Raw genomic sequence first — 15,078 nt, 5'->3', positions numbered from 1 at the left:
TACTTCCTACTGTTACTGCATCTCAAGTCTGTGGTTTTGCTAGCAACTGTTGTGTTGTGGTAGCTGGTCCTCTTCCTCTTCCATACTTTCTCAACAGGGTTTGTGGTTGGTATGAGTTACAGGCTTGTTGTCTGTTATGCTGCGTAGTGCCTTGATTACAGACTACCTCTCTTTCTGGTAACATTTTATATGCCTTCTCTTGCTTCTCAGTAAACCGGTCTCAACCCCACCCTGTCTTCAGTGTTCCCCCAGAAGGAACAGGTTTTTGACAGTTACAGAGCTTTAAACTTACAATGCCCTTTTTGACTCCTGCAGTTAGTTCCAGTGACTTCATGAGCCTTTGTGGTTTTTTTTTTTATTTGTTCTCAGCCTCACATCTAATTTTGGGCTATTATTAAAAAATGTGTGTGTAAGGATATATTGTGCTGCTATTTGCCTCAGGTCCTTAGCCATACTTCTTTCAACAGTCTTTCTTCCCAGTTTTTGGTGTTTATGGAACCTCAGTTGGCTGTGGTGGTTGTTGCTTCTGATCTCTTCATATGGACTCATTCTTTGCATTTGTTGGGTTTTGATGTTTTCCTGCTTTCTCATGAAGATTGTCTTTTCTGGCTGATGGAGGATTTCAGGTTTCAAGCTGTGCCTCCATTTGTGGTTTTTCCCAGCACAAGGTCAGTGCCTTCAGAGTTGCAAGTGCCCTATTTCTCAGTTTTACATTTTTACCAGGAGATCCCTGTTCTCTACAAAGAATGTCTTGACCTAGCCATGTTGCTTACCTTTGCATTTATTTATGCTTGCATGCAGTATGTGAAGGTGTTTTTTGTCAAGTTTGATCATTGCTGTGGTTCATGTGCTACAGGTCTAGGGATTTTAGGTATTGATCCTCCTCTTTTTTCATGGCTTCATTTCTCATCCCTTTTGCACACATGGGAGGTGTGTGTTTCTTTACCCACCTTTACACATCAGGTGCTTGGTTCATAAATTATCTGGGGATTTGTCTTCCTTTACATCAGTAATTACAGAAGCTACCTGATTTCCCAAGTTTGGTGTGGGCTCCTTTATTCCTTTCAGCAGCTCTTCATCCTCCTTTGTGAATTGTGAATGAGGGTAATTAGGACTAATGGGTTATGTAAAATTTTTTAAACCAATCCATTAATCATCATTTTGAGTTCCCTCTTCTCCTCCCCTTACTCTTTTGAGGGCATGGACATGCACACAGGAACCTTCTATCAACTCTTTATGTGGACTTCAGCGTAATTAGGGTTATTGTACATGAAATAAGGCTACTTATGATGAAATGGTCTTGTATCGAAATTAAAGTTTTTATTCAAACCAATTAATGTAAACACTGCATTTATATCCTCCTCTCTTTCAGGTTGTTACGAGGTTACGAATCTGAGTTATCAAATGTGGCTATTAGTACAATGGAATCTTCTCGAACTGTCGCTCAGATCTTATACGACATAAGCCTTCCTGATCATCAGGGCATGTAATGTGCTCTGCTTATCACAAAAAGTTAATTTATAATTTAAAAAATGTAATTTATAATAGGTATAATTTATATACAATGAGGGCCAATATGTGCTGTTGATAGTACACATTGTGTGTTAACTTGCTTAGCACCAAATATAACATTGGGGAAGCTTTATTCAAAGGAAAGCTCATGTGTTTTGGGCATAAAGAGTGCAATTTTTAATTAAGAATTATAGACAATGATAACCTGAATGGTAACGTAAAAAAAAAAAAATTAGGGGTAATTACTGTCGTGCCAGTGACTAGGTGAAAGGGTGATATCATTGCTTGTCAGAGACTGCCTTGTAGTTTCTCGTTTCTTACTTTAGAATTTGCATTTAGGTGGAGAAAGGACTGGAGGGTGAAATATTAATTTTTTTTTTTATTTTAATTAGCACCTGTTAGTTTTCAGAGCTTAAACTAAAGTGGGTTTTTATTAGTAATCTCAGTTTGCTATTAAAAAAAATTAGCAAGTTCCTTATTTTTTATGAGCAGTTTAGCATAAAAAAGGTGGATCTGTCAGCACAATTTTGTAAATTTTGTACAGTATAAATAGGTCTGTTATAAACTTCTGTACATGTAGACTGTAGTAGAAAGTATTTCTTCTGCAAAAGCAAGTAAAGACACGTATCCTCCAATATTATGCAAAAAAAAAAAAAAAAAATAAAAAAAAAAGTGGAAGGGCGGGAGGGTTAGAGGCAGCTGTCGATGTTGATCTGACTCAAAGTACTATCCCTCGGCACAAGAAGTCCGCCTGCTATCGTTGGACTTCAGATATTGGTTTTGGGACTTGTGAACCTTGAAGTTGTGATACCAAATAATATATCTTTTTTTATTTGTTTTTTTATTGCTTAAACTATTAAAGAGAAAAAACTTTCTATTTTCTATCATTATTTGTAGGTTCATAGATAGTATATATTATTTTTTACCTGTTTGACATGTAGATACTGGCCAATGAAGTAACATTATTTCCCCCCATCCCTTCATATGGAGCATCTACTCCGTGCATCAAATACATAATTGGACGAATTGGGAAGATTTGCTTTTAATATTTCTTCACAAGATGAATTTTCAACAGAGCACTGTTAAAACTTGTACCTGAGTCACGTAATGTAACTGTTCTGCTGTTTAGGTGTTCTTGTCAAATCACGGCCAGAGAAAAATGTCTGGTATCATAAGCGTAATGGTATAGGGTGCATTTTGGCTTCTCGGTGGCGTTGTTATTCCATCCAAAAAATTTTTGTTGTCATGGAGAAGCGGAATTGGATAAGCAAGTTGCACATACAATATATATTGGTTAGGTTTTAATTTCTTTCCGTAGTTGTGCTCCTCACATAGGAAACTTGCTCACCTAAGGTACCATCAGGCTTTGTGTTGGTTACATAGATAATAATGGTGATGATGGACCCCTGGTCTTGTCCGCAAATATGTTATGCTGCTGTTCTCTTTCAATTGGTGAGAATACGCAGACGCTGACTGTGATGCCAACGACTTACAGTGACCATGACACGGTGGTCATCACTCACTGTATTCATTCCCAGATCAACAGTTCTCTACATTATATTCTTTTTTAACTTTCCCTGATGCACTGAGCATTGTCTTCGTTTAACTCGCCAAAAATTTTTTTTTCTTTTTTAATAAAATATTGTAAATGTTAATGTAAGTTTTCATAAAAGTGAAAACTTTTCCTAAGTTTGTTATTTATCCTTTTCTACAGTGTTAAGTTTGAAGGGTGCTTGAATGTATATATCATTTAATTTATTTAGATGTAGTAAAGTGACATTCATCCTTTCTTGTCACTGCTTACCACATCAGTGTTTTTGTTCTAGAATACAAATTTTCTTAAAGATTAGCAAATGGTGAAGAAACTAAGTACAGTGTTAACCATGGGTAGCATGAGAAAAAGTCTGCCTGTTTTTTAAACATGTTTTATAAAATCAATAAAAAATCTTTTAAGAGTAATAATATAAAACATTGACATAACACAAACACTTGAGTTATTTTTTATTCAAGACCTCTGGTTGTATAAAAACTACATTGAACTCAAAATGAGAAACTGAAAAATTTCTGAGTTTACTCATTTAAATGGAAATAGCTAAAATGTGGGTAAATAAAAATTTTATGTTGGGTAAGTTAAGACATGTTGGGTAAGTAAGACTTTGTTTGGTATGTAAGACTGGTACTAATAGACTCGACAAAAATTCCGTACCGACACAGATAACAGCAAAAATTTCAGGTGTAATGACTGATGATAAAATTCATGGTCAGTGAGATTATGTTAAGAATGTGGAAGAGCTGGAGACATTGAGAAATATGGTGTTCAGAGGCTAGAAAGCACATTGACATCTCAAAACAGAGATGGTTAAGAAAAAAGCAAGAGAACTGATGTGGAAGATTTAGTCACAAAAGGGAGTACACAGATATGGAAGAGGAAGGATAAAGACCTATCGGAAGGGCCTGGAAATAGAAGAGAGCAGTGATAGATGAAGACCTAGACTTGAACACAGAAAAAGATGTAAGAGTGTGCATCATGATAAAAGACTCAAGGGTAAAAGGTTACAGGGTTTTCTCAGCACATAAAGCACAGTTGTGAATGTGATATCTAACCGCACTCAGTAATCAGAAATACCTATTTACTGTTGATAAACTTTGGAATGTGATACATTAAGCAAAAATGGTTTGTCTCGTGGTACTAAGTACCATAAATGGTAGGTTCTGGGGTTCCGTCATTCCTCAAACTCCCGTCTATCATTCAAACGTAATACTGTAGAAGGAAAGTATGTGTAATGGGCAAATCAATGACCACTAAAGGGTTATGAGGAGTTTCGTTATTGAAATGAAAAGTTTCTGTAGCAAATTAATGTACGTTGCAATTTTTTCGTTATTTGAACATTTTACGACTAAGGAAAACAATGATAACTTATACGGCCTTTTTCAAGTTCATGTACTTCAAGCCCAGATACCTTTCAATTTTTACCTTCATTCCTTCATATTTAATTGAATACCAACCCAGTGAAGTCTAATATTTTTGTCTTAAAAAAAGAAAAAGAAACTCACCATCTAGAAATGGACTAGCTGAACACCCTAGATAAAAGAAAATGGCAGATAAAGCCTACGATGTGATTAAATATTCTTTTATTGGAAAGACATTCATATCAAATTCATTTCATTAAGAACCATTATTGTTGATGCTTGTTTCTCTATAAATCACAGATCAAGTATTGTAAAGTCACTAAAGATGTCTTTACTCATCACATTCCATGGAATTGCTCCTTTGCCCAGCCTTAAGTGCTGCTTGGTGCAATCTGCTTAGATGTTGCAGCTGATGTTTGTGGTTAGGTCCTGCAGTGAGGGCAGTGCTGCTTCTGCGGCGATAGAAAAGCCTCTTTGCCAAGCTCTTGAAACCCCGCTTCCTTGCCCAGTCTGCTGGTGTGCATCCCGCATTATCTTCAGTTTTGGGATCAGCACCTCGTTTTAAAAGTAAATTGCATGTAAGGTCCTTCCCTTTAGAAGCAGCCCTGTGAAGTGGAGTCATTCCAGACTGGGACATAGAATCCAGTTGAGCCCCATTGGCTAAAAGGACTTTAACAACTTTATTATACCCTGCCTGAGCAGCAGCATGCAAAGGCGTATTACCAACCACATCTCTCATGTTGACATCGGCACCACCTGCCAAAAGTAACTTTACGATTAAGTCTTCTCCATGGTGAGATGCACGATGCAGAACACCAGCTCTGGCTGGCCAGTGCAAGGCAAGGGGAACTATTGTATTTGCACTGGCACCCAAGTTCAAACATTCCTCTACAGTGGCTGCACAACCAACCTCTATTCCTTGAATCATTTTCACAGCCACTGGGACTTCTGTAGGAGGGACCTCCACACGGGTTCCAGGAGCTGAATCTCTCCTTAATTCCCTGGGTTTGCCTGTTAAGCCTATGTATCCCAAGTTATTTGCAATTTCCAAAGCAGTTTCACCTATTTTATTTGGGGCTAGTATGTCTGCGTGCATTCTGAGGAGCATCTGGGCAACCTCTAAATGTCCGTAGGCAAGAGCTGTCTGAAGAGGAGTTACTCCATTGCGATTTATTGCATCAACATGAGCCCCACTGTGAATTAAATCTATAATCACTTCACTGTGGCCTCCTCGAGCAGCTACATGAACAACGCTATCGCCAGACGATAAACGCACATCAATTTCAGCTCCAGCTGCAATAAGAGCTTGAACTATGTAGAGCATACCGTCTTTGGCTGCTCGTAGCAAAGCAGGTGAATGTCCGCATAAAATATTTGGATCTGCTCCTAGTTTCAATAATTCTCTCACTCTCCCTGCATTACGCTTGGTGACAGCCCGAGCTAGCTCCTTATTCATTTCTTCTAAAGACAAGAATTTGGATATTTCTGAAGGGGCTTCTGAGATTTCTTCTGGTGCCTCCCAGCCCATACTTTCACATTTATCAATGGCAATTTCCAAACACTTCTTCAACATTGTCTGAGTGAAACTGGTGCAGTTGACTTTTGTACTACTTTTGTTCATCAGAGACTGACTTGACTGTCTAAAATTTTTTCCATCTGGGAAACAGGAAAAGCGACGTTTAGCCATTGTATTTCGTCTGCTCCTTGACTGACAGAGCCTACGGTGATCTACGCTACTGTATCTGCTTCTGACATGACAATAATCTGAATTTGTATTTTTATTTTCTACTGGAATTTCCTCTGCTGTCAGATAATTTTCAGGTAGTTTCTTGGCAACGCTGTGATGACAGCTGTCCACTTCATTTTTGGACTTTTCACTTTGTTCCATGGCTTCCGATAATCCCCTTGACTCTGAAACTGATCTTACGTTGTTGCCTCTTTTCATGTCATTTGTTTTCTTGTATATGAAATGAGCCCCGCAATGTCTTGCTACTAAATTGTCCATTTTTAGTCTTGTTATGTCTGCTTCTATGATGGTTGTTTTAAAATCATTCTTATATTCCTGAAATTTGGAATTTATGCTCATGCTTTTGTTTTCTGTACTGGTTGATTTATCATTACCGTTTCCTGGAAGGTCAGCGACTGATTCCTTAGAAGGTTTTGCTTTGCATTCTTCTTGTAGTAATGAGAGATTCAAGTTATTTTTCTGATGTTCATGAAAATGTGAACTTTCAGAAATATGTTTGTTCACGTCCATTTCATTTTCCAGATGGGACTTCTCTGTATCTGTGAAAGCATTTTTAACACTGTCGAAATGAAGAGAGGAATCTGTCACAAAATCCTTTTTATTGGTGTCTGAAACTCCAAGGATATCACAAACTTCCTTCTGAATATGAGAGGATTTATTTTTTTTGCTGGTTTCCTTGTTGCTAACTAATTTTAACTCAATATCTTTGTCTTTACTTGCCTGCTTTGAAGCCAACTCTTTGGATACTTTGTTTAAAGATGCTATGTGCTTTTGCAAATCACTGCTCGTCAATGATTTTTTGCTTGGCTGCAGCTGAGACAAGTGTCTGTTTGCTTTTCTCTTTCTGTTTTCTACAGAAGGCTCAACCTCTATGGTCGTTTTTCTACCTAAAGTTTCATTCTGTTCACCTGGACTTACTGTGGCTTTAGGAAGAGTTTCTGAATTGGGAAGACTTTGATGAGAAGTGTTCGAACCATTTACAACTGGGGTTACTCCAGTTTCACATTCTGTATCAGGGCTTAGATCATCTCTGTTGTAACTCTCTTCAGACTGATCCATGATCAAGTGATTATCAAAAAGTTTACTGTCACTAATGTTGCTTTGGACATCAGAGGCATTAGACCTTTCATCACGTGCATCAGGAGCTGTCTGATAAAAAATTTCTGGCTGACAGGAACTCTGTAATTTAAATGCACAACTGTCCTCAACATAAGGTGTGGACTGATCAGAAGCAGTGTCTGAAAGAGTCTCGTTCTTTTCACTGGCTGTGGTTAGCTTGTCTGTGAGGACTACAATATCATTTGCAGATTCTGTATAACAAGTAGAGCTAAACTGATGCTTATAAAAATGGCCACTAGGTTCATTAGAAGTATGACAAACGACATTTTCATTAGTTTGGTGAAATGAAGAATAATCGACTCCATCACAATTTGCACCTTTATCTGACAGCGAAGGTTCCTCTTGGCAAGATTTGGTTTCATTATTATTTTCCATTTTGGTCATTTCATTTTCAACAGTAGTCTGATTAACATTATTTACCTTTTCTGTATGGCTTGTCATTATTATACCAATGTCCTCATTTATGATATTCTTGGCACTTTTGATTATAGGATCTATACTTCTCTTTTGTAAGACAGTAGATGACGTTAAAATGGGATTGTTTCCTGAAAGTGAAGGTAGATTCTGTACCGACTTATCACCTTGGGTGCCCTTACATTGTTGGATGAATTCCTGAAAGGAATCGCGTCTTGCCACCAGCTTTTCATTGGCAAAACTGGCAATGCTCTTGACATAGGTACCACAAAACCGAGGTCCCTTGACACAACTTCTCGGCTTTTTCGCTACAGAATTCTTCATGAGATTTTTCAATCTGTCTTGAAGGCCCAAGTTTGGTCGGGGCACCTTGCAAGCTTTGTCGTTTTCCAACATCATAACAATCTGACGTGTTTCTTCCCTTAACCTGCTGCTTTCTAAGGTCTTCTGCAGCGGTCTGAATTCTGCTAGGATACGTGAGGGCTTCTGAAGGGCTGCATTGTTTTTTGCTTGTGTAGGGGCTATGGGTGGTTTCTTTGCAATATTAAGACTGTCAAAATGGGGCGATTTCGTGGAATTGTGGGACATTTCTGATGGACTGATGTTTTCAGTAAAGTCTTTTGTGGAAACAGGGACCATTTCAGAAGAGCGTGTGTTAACTGAAAAGCTAGTTTCCTTTCCTATATCCAATCCACTGTGAAATTCGCCATTGGAAAAATTGTTATAATCACCATCAGTCCCTGTTTCGTGTTTTGTTTTTACTACGTTACTCTCACTCGCATTTTTTAATGACATATTAAGTGGACGTCTTTCTCTTTCTGCCTCACTATCTGTATTTACTTCTATCGTACAACCTTTATCACTCTCTATCATAGCATCTGTACTTATTTCTACTTTACCACCGTCATTTTTACATAAATTCGTACATAAGTTTACCTCTTTCTTGTCACTTTCATTACTATTTATTAAGGTATATGTATTTCCAGGTGATTTATCACGTTCATTTCTTTCCATAACGTCATCTACATTTAATTTGACTTCAAGCTTACCATCATTTCCATTGATATCTTGAAAAGAAGATACACTTTCTACTGGGTTATCACTTTCATTACTTTCTATCAAGGTACCTGTTCGTAGTTTTGATTTGTCACTTTTAATTTCTTCTCCTACATGGCCTATATTTGACACTAAAAGGTCACAGTCATTCGTTTCTAACAAATTTCTATTCGTCTCTTTCATCATGAGGATACCGATCTCTGGATCCCTTGTATTTTCAGTTACTTCATTGTTATCTAAAGAGAAACTATTTAAATTCTGGTTATACCGATTTAGGGTTTGTTCAGCAGATTTGTAATATTCTTCGTTATACCCTACGTCATTTTCTGATCTGTCACTGATACGTTGACCTCTTTCGACGGGTATTTTTGGTGCTAAATGTGTCTCACTGTCCACTGCATCCTGAAACTCTTCCATTTCATCATCGTCTAATTCTGAGAGGCTTTCAGTTATAGGCCTAACATCCTTTTCGGCGTCATTACGAGATTTCAGGTCTTTGTCAACTACTCCTTCCCTTTCTACATCAGGGCCAACTACCGCCAAGGGTTCTTGCCTGGGTAGTTCATCCTGAGCGTCGTAGAACTCCTCCGAAGGGGAGTTTTCGCTAGATAAAACGCGATTTCCAGGCATTTCAGTGATAGGTTTCACATCCAGGAATTGGGGTCTTTGGTCTCGTGGTCCAACTGCTGAAGAAATCGATATAGGTTCCACCTGAGGACCACTTTGTTGAACTGCAGAATGGACCACAGAAGTATTTTCATGGGGTACAGAACCGTGGACAGAGGAGGACGCGGTTCGAGAGGAGTCACGCAGCGAACTAGCACCAGAGAGCAGGGTATTATTAAAAGGGTCATTGGCGCCAGATATATCACCCTTTGACGTCTGGGAATCTTGATTGCCTTCGTACTTCCGTCCGCTGGCGTCATGACATGAGATACTCGTTTCGTTTCTATGTTTGGTTTCAAAGAGTTTAGTTTGTAAACAGTCTGCTTTTCTTCCGCCCTTGTCATCTTTGTTGTGAAGACCTCCTTCTCGACGGCTGTTTTTCGTTGAAAATAAACGTTCTCCCAGGGCGGCAAAGTTAAACATTTCCGAAATTTGAAACGTTTCAGGGCATTCCAACGCAGAAAACGGGAACCACAAAGCCTTCGGGATATAACGATAACCGTTGCCTCGATTCTTCGTTATAAAAGCGAGAAAACATTCCTACGCGAACTGCTCTTTCGCAAGACTAACTCTCATGTGGAGACAGCACTCCCGCAAGGCCGAAAAACTCCACTCTCTGCAGAGGGACAAAATGTCTCTTTAAAACACTAGAATTGCCAGCTGGCTTGCCAAACCCACGCACGAACAAACCACCATAAGTAATGACGGTCATCTCGTTCCTCCCTCACCCCCGACCCTTACCATTCTTGCTCAATATCCCATTAGCTGTCTCCATATTTTAAACCTTAACCGTCTTCCGACTTTTTTTTTTTTTACCCTACATGACAATGTAATGGATGATATCAATAGAGAGAACAGCTGACATGAGATTCACTTTTGTTATTTGTCTCAACTATTTTACTTTATCTATATATTTTTTTATTTATCCGTTATTTCTCTTTCAACAGCCCCACCAAAAGCACGCGCGCGCGTTCTCAGAATACCCCAGGGCATCATACCAAGAAATGAACCTAATGATAGTTGTAAATCAATAGCAGTCATGAGAACCAATCCCTAATTGAAGTCAACCAGGCCATGGTGACATCAGCCATTAAGCTATGAGGGACAGTTTGGCAATTCTTTCAAAGAGATCCTTATGCGATGTCTTGTCGTGACTAACACACACACACACACACACACACACACACACACACACACACACACACACACACACACACACACACACACATATATATATATATATATATATATATATATATATACATATATATGTGTGTGTGTGTGTGGGTTCTCAAGCAATATTCGTATATAAATTCTGTGTATGCATACATGTACCCATGCAATGCCCGCGGAACAACATTTAATATACGTGAGCATGTATATGTGCTTACTCGCAAGGTATGTATAACAACGCACACATTCTTTCCGTAAAAAAAAAAATGCAAAGTCTCCCCAGTCTTTAGAATCTGTCCTATATCACCTCGCTGTTTGAAAAAAAAAATCAAAAGATTATCTTCTTAACTATCGTTACGGTTATCACCGGTTATATAAGCGGATATACTACAGCATTAATAGAAAATAGATGCCTTCGTTTCCAAGGATACAAAGTGCTAAATATGAAAGAGGAAAAATCATTAGGTGAAATTTGACGAATATAATAACTGAAATAGAGATGCACTCTCGTGTAGGGCATGGGGTATTTATATGGGAATTTTAATTCTAGTGCCCCACCCAACTCTTCGTTTTGTGTGGTTTTCCCATTTTATATTTTAAAGTGAAAATTATCTCTGCTAACAGTCGATATATCAGGTGATAATAAAACTGTTTATTTGATCTACATTAAATATTATAAGTTTCAAACTCACTTCAAGGTTATGTTAATCAAATAGTACTGGGTCTCTCTCTCTCTCTCTCTCTCTCTCTCTCAAAAACAGTGATTTTGCAGTTCTAACTGATGATGTAAAACACCACAGATTTCTAACTCTCTCTCTCTCTACACCGAGACATCTTGAAACCTATTCCCTCCCATTTTTCATACTCTCTCTCTCTCTCTCTCCACACCGAGACACCTTGAAAAACCCATTCCCTCCCATCTATCAAACAGACAAACAACGAGGCAATCACACATAACACTGGTAAAATATATTCTCTTTCTTTCTCTCCTATATCAGTGTGTACTCATCTCCCCTTATACACTTCAATGTTCCCTGAGCCAAGATGCAAGTCTTCATCCTCAAATATTTCTCCTTAAGCCAGATGTGTTGTGTTCCTACCTATTAATACATCAAGGTTGCTTTTGACAGCTGAAACGAAAAAAGGAAGGGAGGAGGAAGACAATTCTATTAACAAAGAAAATATTTCTTGCAGTCGGCATAAAAATCTAGCGATGCCAAACAGCAGGGTAACAGCATATCGTATATGGCATTTCATGAGTGACACGTGGCCTCAGTATCTGTCTAATTAAGTTTATTATTATAATTTTACATGCACTGCACACACATACTATATATATATATATATATATATATATATATATATATATATATATATATATATATACTGATTATATCATTCCTTGGTGGAGCGCTAATCCTAACCAATGGGCCACTAGTACCCAAAGGATAGGTATTTCGTGTTATGTTCTCACTCATGTCATTCCACTGCATCCTTTTTACGAATAACACAAGGTGGGTGTGGGTATGTGGTGTTTATTTTATACATATGTATACTATATGTATACATATATATGTATATATATATATATATATATATATATATATATATATATATATATATATATATATATATATATATATATATATATATATATATATATATATATATATATATATATATATATATATATATATATATATATATATATATATATATATATATATATATATATATATATATATATATATATATATATATATATATAAACACACATACCCAAAACCACCTTGTGTTACTCATAAAGAGGAAGCTGTGGAATTACACAAGTGCAGCAATATGTGGCATTAATACCTTGTTGGGGTGAAAGGTGGGCACTAAAATGCCTGGCACCGGTGCCAAATGGCTGGCACTCAGCTTATGACGTTATGTCATGGCCACTGTGATCCGTTATTTTAGGCTGTACTTGTAGCAGAGCTAAAAAGTCGTTCACATTCTTTCAGTGCTATTGAAAGTGCCAAGTCGAGAGAGAGAGAGAGAGAGAGAGAGAGAGAGAGAGAGAGAGAGAGAGAGAGAGAGAGAGAGAGTTCGGTGATCAGAACAATGCAATAAAAATGACGAAAAAGTTAAACTAGATATTAAGTTTTTATGAGAGAGAGAGAGAGAGAGAGAGAGAGAGAGAGAGAGAGAGAGAGAGAGAGAGAGAGAGAGAGAGAGAGAGAGAACTTCTATAATTTCAGCAATGCAATGAAAACAAAATGACAAAGAAGAAAAACCAGATGTTGTCTTTATGAGAGAGAGAGAGAGAGAGAGAGAGAGAGAGAGAGAGAGAGAGAGAGAGAGAGAGAGAGAGAGAGAGAGAGAGAGAGAACTTCTGTAATTTAAGCAATGCAATGAAAACAAAATGACAAGGAAGAAAAACCAGATGTTGTTTTTATGAGAGAGAGAGAGAGAGAGAGAGAGAGAGAGAGAGAGAGAGAGAGAGAGAGAGAGAGAACTCCTGTAATTTAAGCAATGCAATGAAAAAAATGACAAAGAAGTAAAATCAGATGTTGTCTTTATGAGAGAGAGAGAGAGAGAGAGAGAGAGAGAGAGAGAGAGAGAGAGAGAGAGAGAGAGAGAGAGAGAGATTCCATAATTTAAGCAATGCAATGACAAAAAAAAGCAAAATCAGATGTCTTTGAAAGAGAGAGAGAGAGAGAGAGAGAGAGAGCTTGGAACTTTGACTATCAAAACCAAACCCTAGCCTTTCTTCCCTGTACTGGTCTATTTTTATTTATTTATTTATTTTTGCCTGAGCTTCGTTATTCCAAATAACAATACCGAACCTTTAATTGAAAATAAACCAAGATAAACAACCAATTACGTACGAGTTAATAAAAACGCAGACTCGTGCCAAAGGCAGGCAAAACGACCCACTAATGTCACTGGCATTGATTTGGAAAGAGTTGCCACCGGCGTTATGGCAAAGGGTTAATAAATATCTCTGTATTTTTGTTAGGATAATACAGTAGACGCCGTCTTATCAATACCACAGCCAAAATGAAATCATGAATACCGGGAGTTTCGTTTTATTTATTTATTTTTTTTATTATTATTATTATTATTATTATTATCTAATTCAGCAGCGAACTTGCTACTGTGATAGCAAAGATGTACCAAAAAATGATAACAGGAAATGCTTAAGCAACAGAAAATCCCGTTTTCTTTAAAAGTCGAGGTGGTTTCTGTGGAAAAAATTTAAATATGCTCATCAGTTTCTCCCAAAAGTTAACTATCTCGAGATGGTCACCTGTTGCATTTGTATGACAATACCCATTAAATTCTGTTCGTCCATTCCTGAGATATCAGGCTTTCTCTCTTTCTCTCTCTGTGGCAAAAAACATAACCTCCTTCCGATGTCATTTTCGGGGAAATAATACAGGTATATAAAGTAAAAAAACAACAACAGTTAGACTTCAAACACTTTTAATGCACGAACTGAGACCAAAATAAAACTGTAATAAAATTGGGATTAATTTTTTTTCTTCAAAAAGCTGTATGCTGAAACATTAATCAAGACTGACAATAACAACGAAAATATTTATTTATTGTCCAAGAAACTACAGAAGAGAGTCTATGCTCATGCTAGTGAATTAATTTTGAAAAATCTATGCAAAAAAGATTTAAAAATTGAAAATTATCGAGAGAATATTATGCAGATTTACGCCAAAAATATTCTCAGAATTTCGAAGAAAACAAGTGACGTCAATATATGTACCCACAAGGAGCTAATCAGACTTACAAAAAATACCATAGGGATAAATCCACTTAAAAGAACCCCGCCAGTGTAACATTTATCTGTGTGAAATCATTTTGACAATGAAATGACTTGAAGTACAAAATAATATTTCAAATGAAATTGTTCAAAGTACAAAAAAAAAAAAAAAAATTGCCAACGAAATCGTTCAAAGTAAAAAATAGTTTTGCCCATGAAATTGTTCAAAGTACAAAATAATCTTGCCAACGAAACTGTTCAAAGTAAAAATAGTTTTGCCAATGAAATTGTTCAAAGTACAAAATAATTTTGCCAATGAAGATTTCAAAGTACAAAATTTTTGCCAATGAAATTGTTAAAAGTACAAAATTTTTGCCAATGAAATTGTTAAAAGTACAAAATAATTGCCCGTGAAATTGTTCAAAGTGCAAAATAAATTTGCAAATGAAGTTGTCCAAAGTTCAAAATAATTTTGCCCATGAAATTGTTGTCCAAAATAATTTTGCTACTGAATTTGTCCAAAGTGCAAAATAATTTTGCCAATAAAATTGTTCAAGGTCAAAATAATGATTCCACAGAAATTATTCAAAGTACAAAGTAAATTTAACACTAAAAATTTTTGTTCACAGTACAATAATTATGGACCACCAAAATCTGTTTCAAAAACGAGCGTGGTCTCAAGTGCATAATTTGTTGAATAATCATAATCATCACCATCATCCTG

The 15,078-nt window shown here is 36.9% G+C and overlaps 2 protein-coding genes across 6 annotated transcripts in view; one reads left to right on the top strand and one right to left on the bottom strand.

Annotated features, from left to right (window-relative positions):
• Positions 1-3,196, top strand: part of Bap170 (Brahma associated protein 170kD) — an 86,505-nt gene extending 83,309 nt beyond the window's left edge. For all 5 annotated transcript variants that reach the window (XM_067131809.1, XM_067131808.1, XM_067131807.1 and 2 more), the window contains one exon: positions 1,373-3,196. In XM_067131809.1, the coding sequence (XP_066987910.1) occupies positions 1,373-1,490 (118 nt within the window). In that variant the 3' untranslated portion in view covers positions 1,491-3,196. The remainder of the gene's footprint in view (positions 1-1,372) is intronic.
• Positions 3,197-4,627: 1,431 nt separating this feature from the next.
• LOC136855045 (uncharacterized) lies at positions 4,628-10,044 on the bottom strand. The gene has a single exon (XM_067131811.1). It carries the CDS (start codon positions 9,845-9,847, stop codon positions 4,754-4,756), a length of 5,094 nt encoding a protein of 1,697 aa, XP_066987912.1. The 5' UTR covers positions 9,848-10,044; the 3' UTR covers positions 4,628-4,753.
• Between the last annotated feature and the right edge of the window lie 5,034 nt (positions 10,045-15,078).

The sequence above is a fragment of the Macrobrachium rosenbergii genome, chromosome 30 (assembly GCF_040412425.1).
Source record: "Macrobrachium rosenbergii isolate ZJJX-2024 chromosome 30, ASM4041242v1, whole genome shotgun sequence".
Taxonomy (NCBI): domain Eukaryota; kingdom Metazoa; phylum Arthropoda; class Malacostraca; order Decapoda; family Palaemonidae; genus Macrobrachium; species Macrobrachium rosenbergii.
The sequence above is the reverse complement of the archived record's forward strand: the minus strand, read 5'-3'. Positions and strand labels throughout refer to the sequence as shown.

Bases quoted from the DNA above. Each gene is read 5' to 3' on its own strand.
- LOC136855045 (XM_067131811.1), bottom strand. From the start codon at position 9,847: ATGTTTAACTTTGCCGCCCTGGGAGAACGTTTATTTTCAACGAAAAAC.